Source organism: Siniperca chuatsi, linkage group LG2 (assembly GCF_020085105.1).
Source record: "Siniperca chuatsi isolate FFG_IHB_CAS linkage group LG2, ASM2008510v1, whole genome shotgun sequence".
NCBI lineage: Eukaryota > Metazoa > Chordata > Actinopteri > Centrarchiformes > Sinipercidae > Siniperca > Siniperca chuatsi.
In genome coordinates, this window is record NC_058043.1 from 4,063,500 (window position 1) to 4,087,081 (window position 23,582).

Here is a 23,582-nt window from a genome sequence, read left to right on the forward strand (position 1 = left end):
AGGTTTGTCCACTGATAAGTCCATAGCACACTAAGAACAGATACAGACTTAAGCAACATCCACCTGGATTGTCTCATTTTTGTACAATGAAAAATTTCAGATTAATTTGAAAGATGGTATAATCACATAAAATGTCTCCACATAGGGGCTTGAAAGTGGATATAAAATTGTAGGCCTTGTTTTTTTTTGTTGTTTTTTTTGCAGATGGTGTAGCCCAGTGGTGAGAAGGCACTGTGATCCCTTGTAGCAATAGTTGCAGCCAATAATTTCCTATTCACTTGAGCAAGCCACATAGTGCATGCTGCACTGCTGTGATACTGTAACAGAGCAACAGTAGTCGTCTTGATAGTCAACTGCTATTTGTAGTTTATGTTGTTTTGTAGTGGTAGGCTCTCAAGCCATTGGCCAGCAAAAGCCTCTGTTGTCCTTTTAATGGGCATATCAAGGGCCACTTGTATTCCCTGGTCCACCACAGGGAGAGGGAGACCATGTCTGGCTGCAACATGACTCACTGTTTGGCCTTGTCCCATTGTGCGCCAGCTGTGCCATCTAAACTGCCCTTTCACAGTGTGTGATAGCTAACATGCCAACCCTTGACCCATCCTGACTAATGGGGACGACTCGCCCAGTGCTGGGCCTATGTCCCTCTGGAGTTATGATTGTTCTTCTTCCATGCATGCATTACTGACCTCTCCTTTCTTTCCATCTGTCCATTGGTGCATTTATCCATTCACTGATCATCTATCAGTCATACATCCATCTCCCCATCCAATTTGTTAGTTTTGTACATACTTCAATCAACTTCTGCTGAACTTTTCTGTCACTGTTTGTTTTTACTTCTTAATGTATGTCAGTCTTTTCATATCCACGTCATGATCAGTCTTTGATGTGCAAGTGGGTTTAGAGAGCTCTAGAATGGATGCAAAGAAAAAGTTAAAATTGACTGAGAAAGAAGAATTTAGAAGGATATGGATGAAAGAGAGGAGGGAAGACGAGGAAGAGAGAATAATTTAGATGATGTGGCAAATCTAGTATTTGCCGTGACCAAGGGCAGTCTGGGAGACACCATAGTCGACCTAGCGATGTAAACAGAGTTATAATTCAAATAACCTCTCCTGCTCTCTTCCTCCCAATCTCTCTCTCTTTCTCTCTCTCTCTCAGCATCTCTCTCTCCATCCTACTCCATTCATCTCCAACTGTCTTCTTTCTCTGTCTTTCCCTCCATCTGCAATTCTCAGAAAACATTGTTTTTAATGGGTTTTTGATTTGACCTCAAGTTTAAAAAGAAGAAACAAAAGTCGCATACCAAACCCTGGGGTACAGTGCTGTGCTGTGCGGCTGTTTTCACGTAGTGGCCACAGTTGGAACAGCATTAGAATTGTTGGTGGTAGGTGATAATCTCTAAACAATTGTGTGATTGTGCAGCAATGCCAATGACTGTATTTAATACAACAAAACACTTATTGAAGCATCAAACTTAATTTTAATAATTATGTTATTTTTTACTGGTGGAATCTCTGCTATCTTTGTGTCTTGTTCGTTTTCATTTTGTTGAATTGACCTCCCCCACCCCCGCCACAGTGTTTTCCAAACAGAAATTGGCAATCTGTTTAGAGGGGCTCCAACTGAGCCCTAGCCAGATTATCTGAAAGATTAGCTTCCATCATACCCAACTGAAAGACCACTGGATTAAGTAGGTGGTACTGATGGTTTGCGAGAGGGATTTGGTTGGCTGCTATTTGTTGTTTTTGGCCTGTTCCTCTCCAGACCTTCGACCATAAATATGATTTAGCTAACATGGTTTGAGTCTTTGCAGAAACGAGAGTCATTGCAGTGAGAGGAGCTTTGATTTATTGCCATCTTGTGGAAAGCTGGTTATTTCATTCTCTCTCTCCGGCTGAATGATGAGTGATTATGTCTCTGTAATTGAGGAATTACAGTGTGTGCGTCCATTATAGGCACATCGCTTGATCTGCTTAAGCATGCATAATTACAGGTTAGTTCACATTTGTTCTCTTGAGGAGTTTCACTCTGAAAATAAGGTCTTTCTCAGTTTTTGTTTCCCACTAAAATATTTACGCTTCTGAGCAGGCTGTCATAAAGGCATCTACTGTACTAAATATATATAATTTCTTTTGGTTATTATTGTTCATAAATTCCATTGTCCAATTGTCCATCCATTTTCTAACCGCTAATCCTGTTGAGGGTTGTGGGGGCTGGAGCTATCCCGGTATGCACTGGGTTAAAGACAAGTTATACCCTGGACAGCTTGCCAGTCTATCACATGGCAGATTTATTTTAAATTTATACAATTATTTTTTGCATTGTGTAAACCAACCTTCTCCAGCTCATTGTTACACCACATCATTATTATCCCGTATATTTTAAGTTAATTTGATCTTTTGACTCTAACATTAGAAGCTTAGACTTTGTAATCAAATCTCAAGGTTCATCTGCCCATCACATTTTAAAGGGGACCTATTATGCTCATTTCCAGCTCTAAATTTTTATTCTAAGATTCCACTAGAGTAACTTAACATAATTCACAGTTTAAAAAAAATATACTGGCCCTTTATGCAGCCCCTCAGCCAAGGGGCAGCACCACCTGCATTTCTTTTTTTTTTTTGTTTTCCCTCTGTCCCCCGGCTGCTCTGCCTCAACTTTTGATGATTAATGGAGTTTCCTGTTGGACAGATCGCTTTAAAGTAACCGCTAACGGCTGCTAACTGTAGCTGCCATTAGCTAGTTAGCTCAGTTAGCCATGCAGCTAGCGGTCCTATTAGCTTACTGACTATTAGCTGACTCTGCCCGGACTGGGAACTCTGAACACTGGGGGAGTGTTGGTGTTTACACTGCTAGCACAGGAGCTTTGGACCGCCGGGAGGAGGAGGTTTTCAGGCCCGGGCTCTGAGCTCCCAGTCCGGGAAGATAAATTAACTTACGTATATAACTTAACTTATGTAACTAACGTACTTATTTGAACCCAATTTTCTTAAGCCTAACAAAGTAGTTTTGTTGCCTAAACCTAACCAAACTGCGACCGTTCCACAACGTTAACCATGTGTTTAACGTCACATGACTAAATAAAATAAGTACTTCACACTTATTTTATTTTATACTTATACCCACTTGGTACTTAATTTATTTTCTGACCTGTATTAAAGTGTATTATTATTATTTTTTTTTGCTTAGTACTTCTATTCCTGTGTGCACTGATGTGATAGTGAGCTGCTGTAGCAAAAGAAGTATTAAAGTCAATAAAGTATTTCTGATTCTGATTCTGATAACATAATGTATAAGGTCTGGGACGCCTGTCGCTGGTACTTTCCAGCGGTCATACATGTCGTTTTGGTCGTTTAGGTATGAGGACGTGTTTGCATGATGACATGCTTCATTTTTTTCTTTAATAAAATTGAAACACAGCAAGCCGAGGCCGTCAGCCCATCTGTCATAAGTCAGGTGCAGTAAAGTCCTATTTTCTGGGGGCAGTATGTGGGCTGTGTGAAAGCATATTGCCTGCTGTGGTGACCTGAGGATTGGGTTATACATTGGTTATATCACTTCCCCCCTGCAGCTTTCCTGGCTGCCAAATGTCAGTCTGCCGCAGTCTTATCCAGGAATGGTAGATTACTTTATAGGCTTTGGTCTTTTAAGTAGAAACACAGACTCTTTAAACCATAAAGCACCCCAGGGAGCCTAAAGTCTGCACCCAAACTCACAAATGCATACATCTCTGAATGCAGTACACACACATATATACAAGAACACAAATGGACAAGATATCTCAGATTTGCAGGGATGCTAACCCCCATTCTCATCCTTAAGCTTATAGCTTTTCCCCTTCTTCAGGCACACACACAAACATATACACACACTGACAACCAAAACACTTGTCTCTTGTCTCAGACGGCCTCTAAGATGGCTTATCCATGGTGCCGTTGTTTAATCTTGTCTCATTAGGCTGATCTTACATTTACTGTAAGCAGCTTGTTTGAACAATCTTATAATACACTCAACTGCCCTCATGCACAATATTTTGGGGTTAAATTAAGGATTAAGTTTCCTTTTAAGTCTACGAGGTTAATTATTTTAGGAGGCATCAGAAAAAGTGAAAAATTATGCAAAGTATTCCTGATGGACAGATTTTGTCTCAGTTCAAAATGATTTAAACTTCAACTTGCATTGATTTTTTTGAGAAGCAAAGCATTTGCCATGGTTTAGATTTGAAACACACAACATTCATGCAACAAAGCTTTACTATACAATTTAGATGTAATTTGTAAATATCAGCCCACTGCAAAGCATCTTTAAACAATAACTAGAACAACAGGGGCATTGGGTTATTTATCTCCAGCATTTGACTCCAAAGGAGTTTAAAAACCTTTTAAACATTTTAAAGCTTCAAGTGTCAAATCCTGCCTGAGAATTAGTAGTGTTCAGTTCTTGAGAACAGCAGAATCCTCTCAAATGTCACTTTTTCATTAGTTGTTCTTCCAACAATTACCAGACATAATAAATTAGTTTTTACTTTAATGCCAAAACTAATTTCTCTTGTGTAGGTGTCTGTTCTTTCTAGATTTTGGAGATCACACACATTGTGAGTAAAGTTTTCATTTTCATTGGTTTTAATTATGCAGTGACCTGTTTTGGTTGCCATCGTTAGCTGATGGAAACTAATTAGGCAGACAGAAAGATTGGTTTGAACAAGCTTGTTAATGTGCAGTCAGTCGTGGTACACAAACCTGGGGATGAGAACAACATATGGCTGAAACAATTCTGTGTGTGCGACGTGGTTGTTTTGGCCATGTGTGGGTGTGTGGACGGGTTTGAGTCTGTTGCTGGTTGTGCGTGTAAGTGCATGCTTTTTTGGTTTTGTACGTGTGTGTGGGTGTGTCTTTGTGCATGTGAGTGGCATATGGGGAAGACAGTAATAACCACTCCAGATGTCTGCAGATCAATACAGAGACTTCTGTTGTAATCTCTGGCTTGTGAATCTGTGCTTTCCTGTAATGATGCAGCATGGCCTAGTGGTCAGACTTTCCAGTAATTAATAGATCACAGGTTGGAACCTGTGAACCTGTTTACAGCCTTCATGTCCCATGAAAGCAAAGCAAGGCACTGAACCAAATTACTGACACTGAGTTTCAATAAATACACCACCAGATTCTGTTGAATGTCAAAATTCTGCTCCAATTTATGAAAAATGGTGATATGAAGTTCATTGAGAGGAATTTGAGTCTTGTGCAGCTTGAGAGATGCGGAATAAATGGTGAAGGATGACTTTTACAGTCGGAATGAAGTGTGCTTGAAACAATGTAAAAGCAAGCTTTAGTTTGGTTATCACATTTTGGATTTGGATGGTGCAATACTGACAACAAAAACTGTCTTCATGGTGATCAAATGTAAATTTCAAAGCACAGCTCTGGGACAACTCAGTGGAATCAGTGGCTCGCAGTCTCTCCTTGTATTAACCTTCTGTGTCTCCTGCTGAGCCGAAGAACTAACTTTTGTTTCTGTCCATCTCTCCTTCAGATCCAGTCCACGGTCCCCAAAATGTCAATGTGGTGGATGTCAGAGCCCGCCAGCTGACCATACAATGGGAGACGTTTGGGTATGCTGTGACACGCTGCCACAGCTACAATCTGACGGTACGCCCAGCCGGTCACAATTTGTGCTGTAATGACAAACTCACCTTGAACTTATTCTCCACCATGCAGGCATTATGTGACAGAAGTAAGAATTAGTGGCACATTTGACCTTTTTTATGTAAAAGGTCAAGTTATGTTTTGGCAATAGTGAACGTCTTGGTATCAGGAAATTATTATGTGTTGTAACTAAAGGTGAATGTGCACATCTTCCAACCTCTAAACTCCAATATCGTATCATAAGTTGCTTGGTCCACAGGTGTTTCGCTGAACCTTTAGATGCACATTTAGCAACACCACTGCTTCAGGTTCATGTGTGATTTTTACATTCCCAGTTTGGACCTGCACAGTGAATACACAGCGTTCTCTACTTGGCAATTCTGTCAAAGCATTGCAGGGTCAAGTGCATTACATAAGGGCAGCTCTGCATTAGTAATCATTGTTTTTAACCAAATTACAGTGGAATAAATGTCATGTCTCTCCCTCTGTTTTCCAGGTGCAGTACCAGTATGTGTTTAACCAGCAGGAGTTTGCAGCAGAGGAGTTGATCCAGACGTCGTCACATTACACCCTGAGGGGGCTGAGGCCCTTTGTCACGGTCAGGCTGCGGTTGGTCCTGGCCAACCCCGAGGGCAGCAAGGAGAGCGAGGAGATAGTCAAACAGACAGAGGAGGATGGTGAGCCACCATTTATAAAAAATGTATTCAAATTGTTTAAAAATGAAAATGATTAATTTTACATTTCTGACAGCAGCAACAGCAGTTTGTTTAGAATAAACAAGGAGAACTGGCCACCTATAGAAACTCAGACTTCTCCAACAGAAAAAACAAGATAAAGGGCGTCAGAGTCCCACACTGTGTGATTGACAGGTTGTTTTGGGAACTGCAGTGCAGAAACATTGGACGGATAATTGTTTAGCAGTGCATATAAAGACACAATTACAACAACAACGAAAACTGGTCTCCAGCAGTTTAGGCCCTTTTAAGTTGTGTTAAGATGTTAGGTTTTAATCATCTTGATTTTATATTTCGGGAAAGCAAGAAAACAAACAGCCATTGCAGTTCGACTTTTTAAATTATCCTAAAATCATTTGAGTTACCTCATAGGTATTGAGACCACGTCACATGTAAACATAATTACATTTCAAGCATTTTATTGACATGTTAGGTAGGAGGGCTTGTATCAGTGTATTGCAGGTTGGAGAACAGCTCCTTACATTTGTTGTTATTTATCATAACTTGAGCTAACCTGGAGGACTATCTGTTTCAAGTGTCCGCTAAACCTGCATTAATCAATGTTTTTGATATGAACACCAAATGAAACCAGTAAAAAGGTCGCTTATAGTGACACAGAGATATCACACCACTGCTGCTCTAGAGAGTTTTAGCCTCTTATTTCTCTTGTTTTTGTATTGTTTTGGTCTTAAGAAACACTTAGTCAGTGACATAATCTCAGAAGCTCTCATTAAACCCTGTTGCCTGCAGTTTCCACCTAAATAGCTTGAATAATTATGCTGCCTGCCCACCATCAGACAGACAAACAAAGTTAGCAACTCTCTGGTGAAGAAGGTGGAACATCCAGCAGCGAAAGAGTCCGATTCAGTCTTAGGAGTTGAAGTAGACCAAACCAAAGCTAAAAGGAGAGTGAATATTGGACACACATTTGTCGGGTGGCCAGAAACGTGACTCCTAAAGAATAATGATGAAAACTATACCACTATAATACCACTTTTTAAGTTTGCTACAGTACAGCACCTACCTATGCTACAGTAACTGAAACACTGCCTCAAGGGAACAGGAAAGCATTAAGATACACATTAGATTTATAATGTACTGTATATTATCACAGGATCACAGGTTCAATCCTTGCAACATCCAGTAAAAGCTAAATACGTACTGACATACTTTATTAATGCCTCAAATATAAATGTACCCTAGGAGTTCACATCATTTTAAAACAACATTTTAAACTCCTGTTTCCTTTCCAGAGGGTTCCATGTTCTACTAATTCAGAACAGAGTGTTTGCCCCAGCCACTACTACTAATAATTCATTGATGCTTCACATTTCTCTCAACAACATGCCTGCGATAAACTGGAATAGCTCGAATCCATTAGAGCAATGCCTGATAAGCAGGATAAAAACATCGTTCTAATGATCCCAAGTCTCTCATCTCTTTCCCACCCTCCTCAGGGCTCGCTGCTCTTCTCCTGATCTCATAACTAATATCCTCTGAATTTAGCTTCTGGGGAACATCTTTACTAGCTGAACACACATACTGCAAGTTGTCTGAATCCTTTAAAAAGAGTTAACATGACTCGGGAGTAGCAATGGCTGTGGGGGGAAGGAAAAAAAACTCTTAATTGTTTTGTTCTTAATTGTTTTTTATTTAACCATCGTTAATCTCCTGGTTGTAATTCAGTAATTAGGGAACAGAACAGCGATTGTTCACACGGAGGCTAATTGCTGTTTGTACGGTTATGGCTTTATAGAGCTGGGGCTCCAGCAAATGAAGCAGCATCTCACACACTTACACGCACACATATAAGGTTTTCCTCATACTTTTTAATGTTGCTGATGATGTAGAAATATACTTTGACATATGTTAAGGGGCAAAATGAGGGATTTGCAATTAATATATAAAATTACTTTTCTCTCACACACAGGACTCATCTTTTTTTTTGTTTTTAACAGTAATCTCAGGTTTTAGGACATTTAAGGTTTTAATCATGTCCTTGTTTTACCTACTGGAAGCTGTACTCTTAAGATTTACAGCATATTACCATACACACAAACACACACGCATAGTCACGTTAAGTCACAAACGCTTTGGCTGTCTCAGGCATCCAGCATTGTTCATTTGACACATCCATTATTGCAGCAAATCGTGCTTCTGTCTTAGTTCCATGCTTAGTTAGAAGTTGAAGATTTTCCATGTTTACTCTAGAAACGGATTGCTTTTGTTCTGCTGCACGCCACTACAATGCTAATTGCCTCCCAGAGTTTTTAAAAAGTTCAAATGTGTAAAGAAATATAAAAGTCAGAAAGGTAAAATGGCTAAATTGGATGAAAGTGTTGCTCTCAAGGATGTAAATCTTTTTGTGGGTGGAGGTCAGTTAAGGAAGAGTTTACTGAAAAATGTTCTTAGTGAGTGTATGGACAGTGTGAACCTGCACAGCCCCACGTAAAACAAACAAATGGGAGAGCACACACATTTTCAAATGCCTACAAAAATACGAGGGTAATAATAGTTTTCTATTGCACTGAAAGACTTAATTGAACATACTGTGAGGTTAATGTTTTCAGTTTTGTCTGAGTATTGAGGACACTTGTTACCTAAAAGACATTTGGGGGTCTTTAGTGTGTGCCCGTGTGTATTTGTGCATCTTCATGTTTGTTTTTCGTCCCTGTACTCCATCTTCCTCCTGTTGTCCATCTGTTTCTAATGACAAAAGACAGTTTGAAGCCACAAACAAACACGCATGCACATACACACACACATACGCATACACTTACTGCCAAAAGCCTGAGTGAAAAACAATGTTTTGAGACTGCTTTTAAAAGAAGATACAGTTGCAGCACATCTCATGTCATCAGGCAGTTTGTTCCAGAGAACAGCACCATAGTAACTAAAAGCACCTTCGCCTGATTTTGTTTTAATTCTAGGTACATTTAGGAGATGCTTGATGATCTGAGGGATCTGATTGGGCTTGCCAGTGAGCAGGTTGGAAATATATTTAGGAGCCATACCATTTAGGGCCTTGTAAACAAGCAGTACTACCTTAAAGTCAATTCTGTATTGTACTGGCAGCCAGTCAAGTGTTTTCAGCACAGGTGTCATGTGTTGTATTTTCCTAGTCCCAGTTAGTACTCTGGCTGCAGCATTCTGAATGAGCTGGAGCCAACCTGTTGTCTTTTTGTGAAGTCCTGCAAAAAGGGCATTACAGTAATCTAATCTGCTGGAGATGAATGCATGGACCAATTTTTCAGAGTCAGACTGGGACAGGAAACTCCTAAGTTTGGAAATGTTTTTTTTAAATGGTAGAAAGCTGTCTTCATAATAGTGGTGATGTGATGCTGGAAGTTAAGATTGGGATCAATAATAACACACATCATCAGGTGAGTGAAGATGATAGATACTGAGCATCTCCCAGTAAATGAATGGGAGTAAGCTGGGAACGTTGTCTATGCTGGCTCACTGGAATGGCTTACTAGCAAACCTCAATAGAATGGAGTCATCATTAATATTATTAGTAAAACTTGAGCCTTTCTTGATATGAAAAGTTGAATGTCCTTCATGAGAAGGGTTTAAAGATGACAGAACCTCCAATATGCTCAGTCCCTGGTGGCCATAAAACAAATTACAGCTGTCTCAAGACTCGCTGGTTGTGTCCATAATAATTTATTACTATTTAGTCCACAACTATTTAGTGTGTTTGCCATTTGATAGTGTTATCAAAAAGTAATTTTAACTGAAAGGTGCCCTGTGGTGTTTAAACAAATAAACGTTGATTACAGTCAGCGTTACACACCAAAACACATTGCGTGTGTCTAATAAACGTGTTGAATGCGTTTCCTTCTTCATAAAGCATTTGCAGAGCCTATTTCCAAAAAAAAGATTTTAAATCTTGCATTAATTACATAAATATTTTCTACTTTACATGTCTTCTTCTCCCCTGCCTCTGTAGGCGCATTGTTATATTTATTGTCTCATTACTGCCACCAACTGTCAATCAATGGAATAGCATGACACCGTCTGCATGGATGTGAGTAGCACATGAGTAGCTAACAGCACAGAGTGATGACAGATAAAGAAAATGCACACCTACATTTGAAAACAAGACTATTCACTCACTTCTAATGTCAGTGAACTGGCCCAGTGTACTTGAGCACAGCTGGTTTACAGGTGAACTTGCATGATGAGTCATATGTGGTTTCCAGATTATTAATGGTGCTATGAAATGTCTCAATAGAAATATTATAAATCTGTTTTACTTATACTAGTGTAAAAAGTACAGGTTCAAATAGCAATAAAAATAGTATGTTATTTCTACCACCATCAGGATAGATATCCTGTCAATAGTTAACCACTTTTCTAAGTAAAACAGTAGATATTAAATATTAAAATACTGATCTCAAATCCCATATTTTTGTGATGTGTTTATATCCTTATAAACACCCCAATTCCTTTAAAGAGAAATATGGTCTCCTCACTCCAAGGACAATCACAGTCACTGACATTTAATAATCCTTTTATCTTCAGAGCACTGGGTCTTTTCTAAGATCACAGTAGAAGAAAAACAAGTCAGAGACAACAGCTTTTGTTATTTTTTTGTTTGTACAGCTGTCACTTTTCAAAAAGGCAATTCATCAAAGTGCATTTAGTTGTAGACGTGAACTTATCGTTTATGTGCTTCTAATCATTTTAACCACTTATTTGGCATATCAAGGATCATAGAATGCTCTCAACCCATAAAGGGCCAGGTAACGTTTTAAGTGAAAAAAAAAAATAAAACAAAAAGATTTTATTAACCAAGCATTGTTGGTGCTGCTCTGCGTTTTGCTTTCTTTAAAGCTTGCATGAGAAACAAATCTGGTTTAAATGAACAACTACGAAAATGTTCATCCCAATATTTCATTGTGATTGTGCACGTTTGACTTTTACAAGCCCATTTTTTATAGCATCATGTTTTTTTGTCATGTACTGTTTATTGCAACGCTTTTTATGGCGATGATACTGTGATATTTGAATGTCAAAAGTAGGATTTTTAACATGTTAAAAACAAGGTGTTTCACTCATATAAAATCTGCTTTTTGAAAAAAAAAGCTTTTCATACAAAACACCTGCTTACACTTTTAAGAGCAAACGTTTTCTGTTTTTTTCCCCCTTTAAAAACAAAGAAAATACAGTCTCAAATCATAATAACTAATACAGATCTGTCCTGTAATCCTTATGTCACAATGTGTAATTTAATCTTTATCCAGTCCAGCAGCACTGCTGGTAATTAGTGCCTGCTTGCTTTTCATCAAGCTGTTTATTTGTCCGCAGAGAGGATAAACCTCTACAATGATGAAATCTTGAACAACATGAAGAATGGCTTTGTAAAAATATTGATATACCAGATAATTCCATGTTTTCACATGTGAACATGAGACTAAATGATGAGTTTCATCCCAAAATGAGATATCCATAATTTGCAAAAAAATAAATATGTTATTGTTACAAAATAACTAATGACACTAAATGTTTTTTGTTTTTTTTACACAATGTGAAATATACGCTGAATCAATTTTTATTTCAGATCAGTTTTCTAATAAATTGTCTAAATGAATCCTGTTGTCATGTAATGTGAGGATCTTGACTTTTTGCTTTTTAACTGGTTACTTTATACTTTTAATTTGGAACCAATTTGAAATATTTCCTAACAAATTAACTAATAAGTAGTTAAAAGACTTCACCATACCAAATGTTTGTGTCATATACAGTAAAACAAAACAAAAAAATACTGTTTAGGACAGAGATACTTTGGGGTCGGGCCGCCATGAATCACTATAATACGAAAAGAACAAAGTTTTAATGTATTAGCACTGCACCTTTGTATTACTTAAACTGGTTCTAAACCACTCATTTTTGGCTCTTCACACAGAAACACTCACTGACATGTAGAAACTGAGGGCAAACTTGCTGAAACCGCAAAATATTCATTTCTATCTTGATTACATGTAGTGCAAATAATTCCCAACATCACTAATAAGCATCACTTTTTAATTAGCTTTTGCTCGCAAGTAGCAGCTACAAAGTTCTAAACACTAACAAAGAATAAAAGTCAAAATTTACATATAAACAACCAGGTCTGTTGGTTATATAATAAAAACATTGGATAGGGGCTGATAGAGAGAGCCAAAGAAATGAAAGCCAGAGAGGAAATGCAGAGATTAATTTCATGCCAGTAAAGACAATTTGAATTTAACTAAGGATTGCAATAGAGAGATAGGGGTTAAGAGATAGAAACATAGGAACAGAAAAAAAGTGTCAGAGAGAGAATGAAAGACACACATGTGTGTGTGTGTGTGTGAGAGAGAGGGAGAGAGAGAGAGGGAGAGAGAGAGATATTGCTGGCTTAATAAAGCAGGCCATTCATTGTGCAGCACGGTGGAAGTTAATCAAGTTATGATTAATGTGTTACAGCTGCCGTTATCTTTTCAATGAAGCCTGTTTTCTTCTGTCTCAGCCCCCAAGGTGCACAGGAACACACACACATATACACAGAGAGAAAGACACGCACACATACACAGCGGATACACAGGTACGTTGTGTGAGTCATGATGCACACAGTCACGTACATCCTGGAAAGCAGCAAGCAGATGTCAGGATACACACTGTGAGTCTCTCACATGCATTTACACACAGCCCCACACACAAAGGCACCACCCAGATATCCAGGTAGACACTGTACATCATAAACGATGAGCGTACACACACACACACACACACACACACACACACACACACACACACACACATAAAAGTGAGTGATAAGGTGTTGAATAAAAATGGCAGCATCTAATTGTGTTTCTTTGTTAGGGTAATTTGATATGCTCCATAGGCTGGGGCCTTAATCAACACCTTGGAATTACTCATCAAAATATTCTTCTGTCAGGCCTCTCTGACTGTCTGCTAGTGTGTGTGTGTGTGTTTGTGTGTGTTGGTTCGTGTTTGTGTGTGTATATATGTGCACATTTCCATATCTATGACACAATGGTTCATGTGGGGGTATTGACCCTTGACTTTCTGGTCCAAGGATGTTTTCTATACTGTCGTTATTTCAAGTATGTAATTCAGTATGTTACACGTTTATATGACTCTCAAAAAAATGTCACTACTCTCTTACAACACTGATGATGTGTCCAAGAATGTGCAGCAGATGTATGTAAAAGCTGCAAAATTTCAAGTGAGTCACACTAAGTGACTGAATTGGCTACAGAGTTATGGCCTTTTAAATTTATTGTAACTTTTAGTGCCATCTGTAGGCAAAATGCCATCAAATTTTGCTACACTGCTAAAAAGCCTTGTATGCCTCACAGTCAGGTGTTATGACCCAAACGTAAAGTGGATTGTAAAATGCCTACATGATAGTTCGTATCTAGCTCATGGACTTTCCAACATATCCATGAAATGTGTTGAGTCTTACTGTTTACTACAGGCAAAAAGACTAAATCAATAGTTTATACACACAAAAAATGTATATGATGGTTTAAGATTATTCTGAGAATGCTGTCAAACACAAAATATGAAATGAAATGAAAATATCAGCGACCATTCATTCAAAAATAAAGAGTTTTAAAGGGGGTTTTGAGACTGGAATACTGGGCAGTGATTTGTAAGTAGCAATGGAGCTTTCCAATGAAAGTTTGTGTTATCCACTGTGTGCTGTCTGCTTTGTGATTCTTTAAATCTTAAGCCAGTCCATGGCACAGTTTCATTGCTTGAAAAATAGCTGGAGGGCTTTGAAACTCCCCAAATCGGAGGTCGTCTTAAAGCTCCTTGACGTTTTGAAGAAAGATGGATAATGGCACCAAATTCCCAATAGTAAAAGAAATGCTGTGGCACATCCATCTTTTTTTGTTTGATTCAGTTTGTGGCTGTGAACGGCTGAATGTTCAGGATGTTTTCGAAAAGCTTTTTTCAGTTGATGTGCATCAGACAAAGAGCAATAAAAGCTTCCTGCCATTGTCAGACTCGTTTCTGTGTCATATTGCAGGCATTTAGCTGACACTCTCATCCACAATGACTTACAGTGAGTGCAACGGCAGAATAAGCTTCCTCCATCACCAACGTTATGCACAGCCAATAGCAAATAGATTAAAGGTCAGAGATCACAGCATGGTAGAAGATATTCCTGAATAAGTGCTGAATAATCATGAAGAAAAGAGGAAAGTGAGGAACAAAAATAAGAAATGAGAGGGAGAGGCAGGAAATGCATACACACACAAAAATCCACACACGTGCATTTTAACACATTGCAGTCAGTTGTCCCTCCTGGCACTGTCTGTCTCCTTCTCCTTAACATTTAGAACAATTCACACCCCTCAGTGTGTGTGTGTGTGTGTGTGTGTGCACTCAGTATGTGCACGAGAACTATTGTGTTCATGGGCCTCATGCTAGGTGTGCGTGTGTTTGTGCATGCGTATGTGTGTAACTGTGTGTCAGTTTGCGTGTGTAACTTTGTGTGCATTTGTGTGTTTGACTGACAGCTTCACTCCCTGACAAGGTGTCTGACACCTCTTCCCTGTCTGTATGCCTTCATAAAGATGTGTGAAAGTCTGTCTCTTCCTGGAAACAAACACACACACAAACGCACGCACACTCTTGTTACTAGGTAGATTTTACTATAATAAGTCAAGTGTCTGCAGTAGTAAACCTGTCTGAGGAGAAATGTGCAGTACTGTCACCCGACAAGCAGGTATTTACCTTTCCCCCCTGCCAGTGATTTGCTAAGTGATGTCTTCTGGATGCTGCATAGTAAATATCTACAAACACAGACAACTACAGTGCTTTCCATAAGTATTTGGGCAGTGATACTTTCCTTTTTCTTTTCTTTTTTACTCCAAAAAGTGCTGATATCCAGTTTTTATATACTCACACTATACAGTTTTATACAGTATATTCTATAGTCCTTCTCAATTTTAGGGGACCAAAATGAATCCAACAATTTGCTGCTCAAATGTGCCTTCGGCAGGTGTTCTTCATCCGCAGCAGAGCTAACAAAAGTTTGAGTGTTAATTGTAGGTGGAACATTGGTGCATTGGAGTCTCTTACCACATGGACCAAATAATTGCAGTGACAGTAAGAAATCTGAGTAAATCATATGCTCTTGATATGTCCTAACCTTAATCCAACTCATCATCATGTGTTTCAATGCTGAAGACCAGGGAAGATGGCTGCATTACAGGCCATGAACAGGAAGGATACCACATGTCTGTTGGTCGTAGACTTCATTTACCGCAAAAGATCTGCCATCGAACATGGCAAACTTTTATTACGTTTGTTATTTTGTCCTATTAAATACTTTTCCCTCCTAAAATTGGGAGACTACAAAAATGATTACAATTTCTATAGTGCTTATCTGATGTAGTCAAATTAAAGCTTAAAGTTGAGACTTTAATCTCAAAGTCATTGTTTCATTTAAAGTGTAATGTGCTTGATTAAAGAGCCAGCACATCAGAAGAAAAGTGTCACTGTGCAAATACTTACAAACTTCACTGAGCCTCCCTAAACTGGAAATCATCTAGACATCAGGTGAAAGTTTTCCCCTGACAGGAGACAGTTGGTCCATTGACATTGAATTAGTAATTGACTTTGTAAGCTAATAGACCTTTAGTTTGAAGTATTCCATCCAAATGAGTTTGATTTGAATGTAGGGCTCCCAGCAGTGAGTCAGAAAATGTGCCCATAGCCCAAGAAAATCACCATGGCTGCTGCCATTTCGTCTCAGCAGTTGTTCCATTATTCACCATCTACAGGGCTGCTTCAAGATTTATCTCTACATGGCATCATTACAGCTTCTCTGTCTCCTGTTCAACTTAGGATGAGACTGGTTCAATTCCACAAATTACAGCTGAGCTGCACAATATTACAGCAATACCTGAGAGTCAAAACTCATAGTTAAACTTGCCCTGTGTCTTTTGTAGCATCAAAAAGCTGATTTTACACCCAGCAGACGCTCTGATGAACTTTTAGTAGAAAGCAATAATCAACAACATTTTCATGTAATTGAACAATTGATGAACACAGCAACAGCTTAACTGAAACTATGTTCATGATAAAAAAAGGAATGTACAATTAAGTATCACATTAAATATCTGTTTCTCAGCTACATTTCTTTGTCTAGTTTCATATAACCAGAATCAACAGTCTGTGTTTGATGTAAATCAGCAGCACTTTGGACAGTTAATTTTCAGAAAGTGCCTCTCAGTTCAGTACTCATCAGCAAAAGTACTATATATATATATATATATAATATATATATATATATATATATATATATATATATATATATATATATATATATATATATATATAAAAGACTTCTGCCTTTCAGAATATAAGAAATATAATGGAATCCCATGTCATACTTAATTGTTGTGAATGTCCTTCATGATACAATTTTGTACAGCAAGCAGCGGGTCTCATTCTGCCTTACAGGGGAAAAGCCCAGAATTAGATTTTGGGTAACTTAATATTTGTGATGAGTTAGTTCCCAGATATTTGAAAATTTTGCCACACTAAATAATAGAATTTAATGATAAGAAACGGAACTGAAATTTAATATGCATAATCTTCCTCCATTTCTCTTTTTCTTCCTTGCTCCTTACTCTCTTCTACTTTTCCTCGCACGCTCCTTTAATTCTTCCTTCCCTTGAACATTTTTGTTTCCCCTCTGTGTTCAGTTTCACACGCATGCTTCTTTATTTGTCTCAGAAGAATATTTGTGTTATATTTAGGAGTGGAGGGTGAAGTATGTGTTCCAATATGTCAGCATTGTCTTTATGGATATACTTTACTGTATTTCATTTTGTTTTTAATGGCTGCACAAGCGTGATCAAAGGAGTTTTCAGGAGAGCTGATTTTATTCACACTTTTCACTTTATTGTTGTAACATGTTTAACTGAGGTTGGTAGGTAGAGTAAGTAGAGCATTGCAATGTGAGTACATCATTAACACTTTTATTCTGAGACTCTACTAAACTTACCATAAATAAATGTGATTGTGGCTGAGATAGTTAACGGCTTCCGCTGGCTACTACACTGTTGGACAGTTATATTTGGCTGGAAATCTGCTTTACACTACAAAGTGCATTATCACACATCAAGCTGTGAAATTTTACTAGTATAAAGTACAGTTGTTTCCAAAGCTTTTGTTGCATTCAGTACAGACAATAATTATACGAGTACTTATTCATGTCAAAAGGCATTAGAATGTTTTGTGTACTCTCTGTCTCTGCAGTGCCTGGCTCAGTGCCGATGGAGTCGCTGCAGAATACGCCCTACGAAGAGAAGATCTTCATGCAGTGGAAAGCTCCCAACGAGACCAACGGGGTCATCACACTGTATGAGGTCAGTCAAACACTTCCAACAATGCTCACACTCAGTGGCAACTTTGCAAGGTTGTGGTATGGGTTATTGGTTTAAATCCATGCACTGGGCAGCATCAAAGTTGGCTCAGGTAAGAGTGGCTTAAATATACTCAGTTGCCAGTTTGTAAGGTACACCTGTGCGATATACTGCAATCCAATACCAGAGCCCACCATTTTGTGAACTTATAGTGTTCAGTTTTTGACACACAAATGTGCTAAATTATAAATGTGGTCACCTTTTGAGGCTGTGGCTTGTAGTGTTTTTTTGTATTGGATTTCCATTTTATTGACATATGAGTGTGTAAAAACTCATCCTGGAATTTAGTGAAATTCTATTTAACAATTAACAGAATGCAACTAAGCATGTCAGTATCAATTATCCTTATTAATATCAAACTTACAACTTCCAGTTACAATTTCTGGTCCCATCTCAGGACTTCATTTTTCCTGGTGTTTTAATATAATTTCATTTGAAATGATGAGTTGATTGATTGTCCAGCTGAGTGTTCACTAAACTTTTCGCTCCTACATTTGTATTCCTAAGTTTGATTGAACTTCCTTGTTGAATACTTATGTGTCTTTTAATATATGATAAGATGAGTCACATGTTGTTTATTTAATAAAAAAACAAACAAAAAAACAATGATAATCATAACCATTGAAGATTAATTTCCTATTCAGACCCTACACTTAAAACTCGGCTTGTCAAGTTGACAAAAAAGTTGTTAAAATTATATCAGTGAGATTTGCATGGCAACAACTAATAAACAATCTGAACTCTAGTACTAGGTCAGTTAACATGATTTCAAAGGAAAACTTGTTTTTAAGCTCATTGTTTTTAGCTTTATAATGATTTGGGGCTATTGGTTTTTATTTTATTAAAGATGTGCAAAAAAGACTAAGGGTTAGGAGGTTACGGGGAGACAATGACTTAATGACAATGCTGTATGACTTTTTATGATCTTCTGCTTGTAGTGCGTCAAAGTTTACACTCACAAAACAGAGTGCCTTTTTTTCAATTTCATTTTGGACTGAAACTACTGGGTTGTGACAATGTGTGAAGCAGAGGGTTGCAGGTTTGATCCCAGATTTTATGCTGATCTCATGTCCCAGATCTCTCATTTCACCTTGGTTGGCCTTCCAGCAGCTTTCTGCATTATTACAACAGCAGCAGAAACTCCAGAGTCTGTCTGTCCTTCAGAAGCCACAAACCACTTAGACCTTGTCAGCCACCAGAGGCAGAGACGGAGCAGCCGAACGAGCTAGACATGAGAGAGGAGTGAAGAAAGAAATGGGGGAGACAGAAGATGAGACATAGGAACAGGATGGAGAAAGAGAGAAAGGAGTGAAGGGAAAGAGAAAGAGATCATTGTATTTTTACGAGTGTATTGATTTGCACATCATTTTACAACAAGACATGATACACATAATCAAACAAATGGAGAGTGAAAGAAGAGCTGGGAGCTCAAGCAACTTGTTGAGCAGCTTTTTCAAGAATAATATTTAAAACCAAGTGAACAAGGCCAGTTGAGGGTGAGAAAGAGAAAGGAATAAGTCTAGTTACTTTAGGAAGTGGAAGAAAAGAAGACAAATCAAGAGGAACTGAGAATGAGATAGAAAATAAGGACAAGAGAGGTTCAGATATAAGAGGAGTAAGACACTGAGACTGTTAACACTGCAGCTGCAACAATTATTTTTGTCACTTGCATGTGACACAAATCTAATGTCTAGACAGTGTCAACAGGAAAAAGCTTTATGGAATCAAATTTCTTCTGTTGTTATATGAACATTCCTGATTCCTATCTGTTTATTTAAGGTACTTTTCATACTTAATATTATGATGTGGATGTTTAGTAAGACAACTTACCAGTCCCACCAGAGGTATCCACCTGGTACATCTGCTGGTCATGAACTAACTCACACTCAATTAAAAGACCATTGTGATAGGCTTGGGTCTGCATACTCTTTTGTGAACTTGATCTGAACCAGAATGTAGTTTCAAAGTTGGATCCCAAAGCATATGACCTACCTGTACACTGAAAGTATTTAAGCATGACGGGTGAACATTACACACATCTCTTGGATTTTCTTCCATTCAGCCACAAGAACATTAGTAAGGTCGGGTGATTAGCCCTGGCTCGCCTTTCCAATCCATCACAGAGGTGTTGGATTGGGTTGAGGTCAGGGCTCTGTGCAGGCTAGTAAAGTTCTTCTCATCAAACTCATAAAGGAAATGGTCTTACCCAAACTGTTTCCACAAAGTTGGACAGGGGTGTCCATGTACTTTTGGCAATACAGTGTACATGTGGGAATATGTATTTGAAAGCATAGTTTTTCAGCTATGGCAAATTGTCAATCTAAGGACATTTGTCTGAGGCATAGTTGTTGTTATTCTGCACCATAGCAGCTTGACTGAGCAATGTCATAGAGGGCAACGAGCCACAGCAATTTAAGGAAAACCAAGTTGATTAGCAAGTTGATTGGTATTAATGAAGATGCATCAAGACTCGAAGACAGGATCTTTGTTTAAAACAATCTGGAAACTAAGGAACAGAAACAGTCGTGTTGTTTGTCATATTTAATCTTAAGCTATGTTCACACTACGAGCGACAAACTACAAAATGGCCAAGAGTGGCCAGCTACATTGTCGCCGAGTTGGCATGCAAGTGTTGCTCAAGCGCTCGTAGCTGTAGTTAAGTTTTTCTTCCACTTTTTAGACGGAACGGAACAGGATTTGATGCTTCGCCGCGTCACTGGAGCGCTGAAAAAAAGTTGAGGCCAGCTCAACTTTTTGTAGCTCAAATTTGTAGCACGACAAGCAGCGACAAGTGTCAGGCGTCAGTTTGTAGCTTCATGTCACCGGCTTCCATTGAAAATGACTTGTAGCCTCTTGCTTTGTCACTGGTAGTTGAATACAGCGTAATACATCACTGCCAAGTCATATTGGTATCAAATATGAGATACATCCAGGAATAGATATGAACACTCATAAAATTAGATATGAGCAGCAATTCAAAAGTGAGTATAAATTCTTGTGGAAGGAGAAAGAGAAAAGTAGGGCTTGGAAATGAAGAGAAAGTGGAAGAGAGACTTATCCCTTGACAGCCCTTGAGACAATGTTTGGGAGTGAGTGAGATAGAGAAACAGATTGAGAGATGTGGGTGTACACTTTGGTGCGTGTGTTTGCGTGTGTGTGTGTGTGTGTGTGTGCTCATAGACGGTTTATTTGGGTTGAAGTTGAGTTAAGCCCTCTATCTAATGAATTATTGACCCGTTCTCTGTCTCCTGTCTGCCTCTTATATCACTGCATCAAGGAGCTACCTCACACCAAGACCTGGCAGGGTTATTTTGTGTGTGTGTGTGTGTGTGTGTGTGTGTGTGTGTGTGTGTGTGTATCTGAAAGAGAGTGAAGTACCAAGCAAAAGAATGTGTGTTCCTGAATAAATTGGTGAGTTTTTGAGTGAGTGTGTGTGAGAGAGAAAGTGAGTTAGAAAGTGATGAAAAGTGTGTGAGGAGTTAGTGAAGTAGTCAGCGATAGAGTGTGTTCTTAAGTTTGTGAATGTGTGTGTGTATGAGAAAATGAATGTGTGAAGTAGGGAGTAAGACATATTGTGTGTGTGTGTGTGTGTGTGTGGAGAAAATGTGTTAGTTAGAAAGTGATGTAAGTGCTTGAGTAAGTGTGTGAACATGTGTGTGTGTGTGTGTGGAGTTTGAAAAACCTCCATGTGTGTAAGCCCTGGTTATTCAGGACAAAGTTTGTTTTGGGTTTTATTTTTACTTTCCCCATGTGCCATGAGTAAGAATGAATACGAATCTGAACTCTCTCTTTCTCAGTTTGAAAATGTATCTTCCAATTATGAAAAATGTATTCCCCATTTTGTGTTTGTGCTGATATGCGAATCTAAACTCTGCTCTCACTGACTTCTGATGTCAGTATACTTAAAACTCAGAATCACTTTGTATCCTGACACAGTTATAATTACTCTTAATACACCTCTGCATTGGTATGGAAATTAGAAACTGCTAAAATAAGTTCTATAAAATGTTAAAAAAATGCCCACAAGTTTCCAGTTTTATCTGCCCATTTTAAACTCATCACACATCTTATTTTGGCAGCAACTTCCTCCAATATAATTGCCTCCATTTTCTCCCAAGCTCTTTATACCTCCTAACATCAATCTCCAGTCTCTCCTCTCTTTCTGCGCAGTACAAAGACCACTTAGTACCATCTCTGAGACCTCCATTAGATCTCGACCCAGAGCTTGAAAAACACTTTCCGCAGTCTATAAACCTCTTGGGACCATCATCAGTTTCGCCTTGTTTTGTGTCGGTTTCATTAATGTGAATCTAAGCTCCCTGCCCTCTCTGCCCGGCGGAGGCGGCACGAGTCGGCATCATCTGTTAAACATATCAGAGCCTCAACACAATGCACTGCTATTAGAGATAATTACTATAATTGCAGCTATTGACAGGATTAAAGGCATCATCTGCAACATCTAAAGGGGCTGTTGTTGTGTCCTGTCCTGCTCTGTTGTCTCTTGTCTCTCTCCCCCTCCCCCTGCATTTTCCTTGCTTTTCAGGATAGAAATCAGATGAATTACACCTAGGACAATGAGATGGAGGGGGGGGAGGAGGTGGGTTGAGATAGATGGGCGGAGGTGGAAAATTGTGAGGAGAGATAAGGAGAATGAGAAGAATGAAAAGAGAACTGGGAGGGGACATAAAACGTATAAAGTGAGCAAGTGAAAGTGTGTCAGAAAGAAACATTATTCATCATATAGCATGATTACATTAATTAATTCATTGTGCGAATATGATCACTTCATCTCTTGCATCCATTACTATAATTGCAGCTAATTACAGGATTAAAGGAGACATCTGGGTGAGATCTAAAGGGACCAAGGCCGCCTTGCTCACTGCCTCATGTCTCATCTGAGGAAGGATAAATGATGTCTGGGGAAAATGTGATGGGGAGGAAGTGTGATGGGTGGATGGACGTGAGGTGGGTAGAGAGGAAAACATAGATGAATTTGAGAACAAAAATCTTGAAGACCAAACTTATTAGTCTTTTTCATGGATGTAGGAATGAAGAGTGATGATTCTAAAACAGCATTTTTGTTCTCAAATCTGTGTGATCTACCACTGCAGCACTTCTGTTGTTTCTATTCATGTCACAAAAAACAGACAAAAAATAATTACAATCACAGAATTGTAGGCCTGACTTGTTTTGATTATTATCTCTGAAATATAGACAATCCAGTCTATAGAATATGGATGCAACAAGCACTGCAGTATGTTGCAATTGTATCATGTGATGTCTGATTTTTTTATTCCACATTTTTCCCATTTTGGACCTAAACTAAAGAAATAAACTGCATTCAGGTGATGTAGTATAAAGAGCAAGAAAAGTCCTCCTAGGGACGAGGTTGGGGTGGTCGGATGGGTAAAACACAGGACTTTCACCCAGGAGACCGCTGTTCGTTTCCTGTGTGAAACCAATAGTCAACGTTGACTTCTTTTTAACTTACGTAAGTCACGTAACTTAACTTATGTAACTAACATACATATTTTAACCCAAACCATGATCTTTTCTTAAACCGAACCAAGTAATTTTGGTGCCTAAACCTAACCAAACTGCGACCGTTTCACAACGTTAACCACATGTTTTATTTGGAAGTCTAACCAGACGTTGCATATTCATTATTGCTAACTTGACCGCGGAGCCCCCTGCACATGCAAAACTGATGCTAGAGGGGTACATATAGCATAGTTCATAGTTTGAAGCTTAGGGCCACTGACCAA

At 38.6% G+C, this 23,582-nt stretch overlaps 1 protein-coding gene across 14 annotated transcripts in view; it reads left to right on the forward strand.

Annotated features, from left to right (window-relative positions):
- Window positions 1–23,582, forward strand: part of ptprt (protein tyrosine phosphatase receptor type T) — a 341,042-nt gene that overhangs the window by 149,191 nt on the left and 168,269 nt on the right. For all 14 annotated transcript variants that reach the window (XM_044221198.1, XM_044221225.1, XM_044221272.1 and 11 more), the window contains exons 9-11: window positions 5,533–5,648; window positions 6,142–6,322; window positions 17,651–17,760. In XM_044221198.1, coding sequence (XP_044077133.1) covers window positions 5,533–5,648; window positions 6,142–6,322; window positions 17,651–17,760 — 407 coding nt within the window. The remainder of the gene's footprint in view (window positions 1–5,532; window positions 5,649–6,141; window positions 6,323–17,650; window positions 17,761–23,582) is intronic.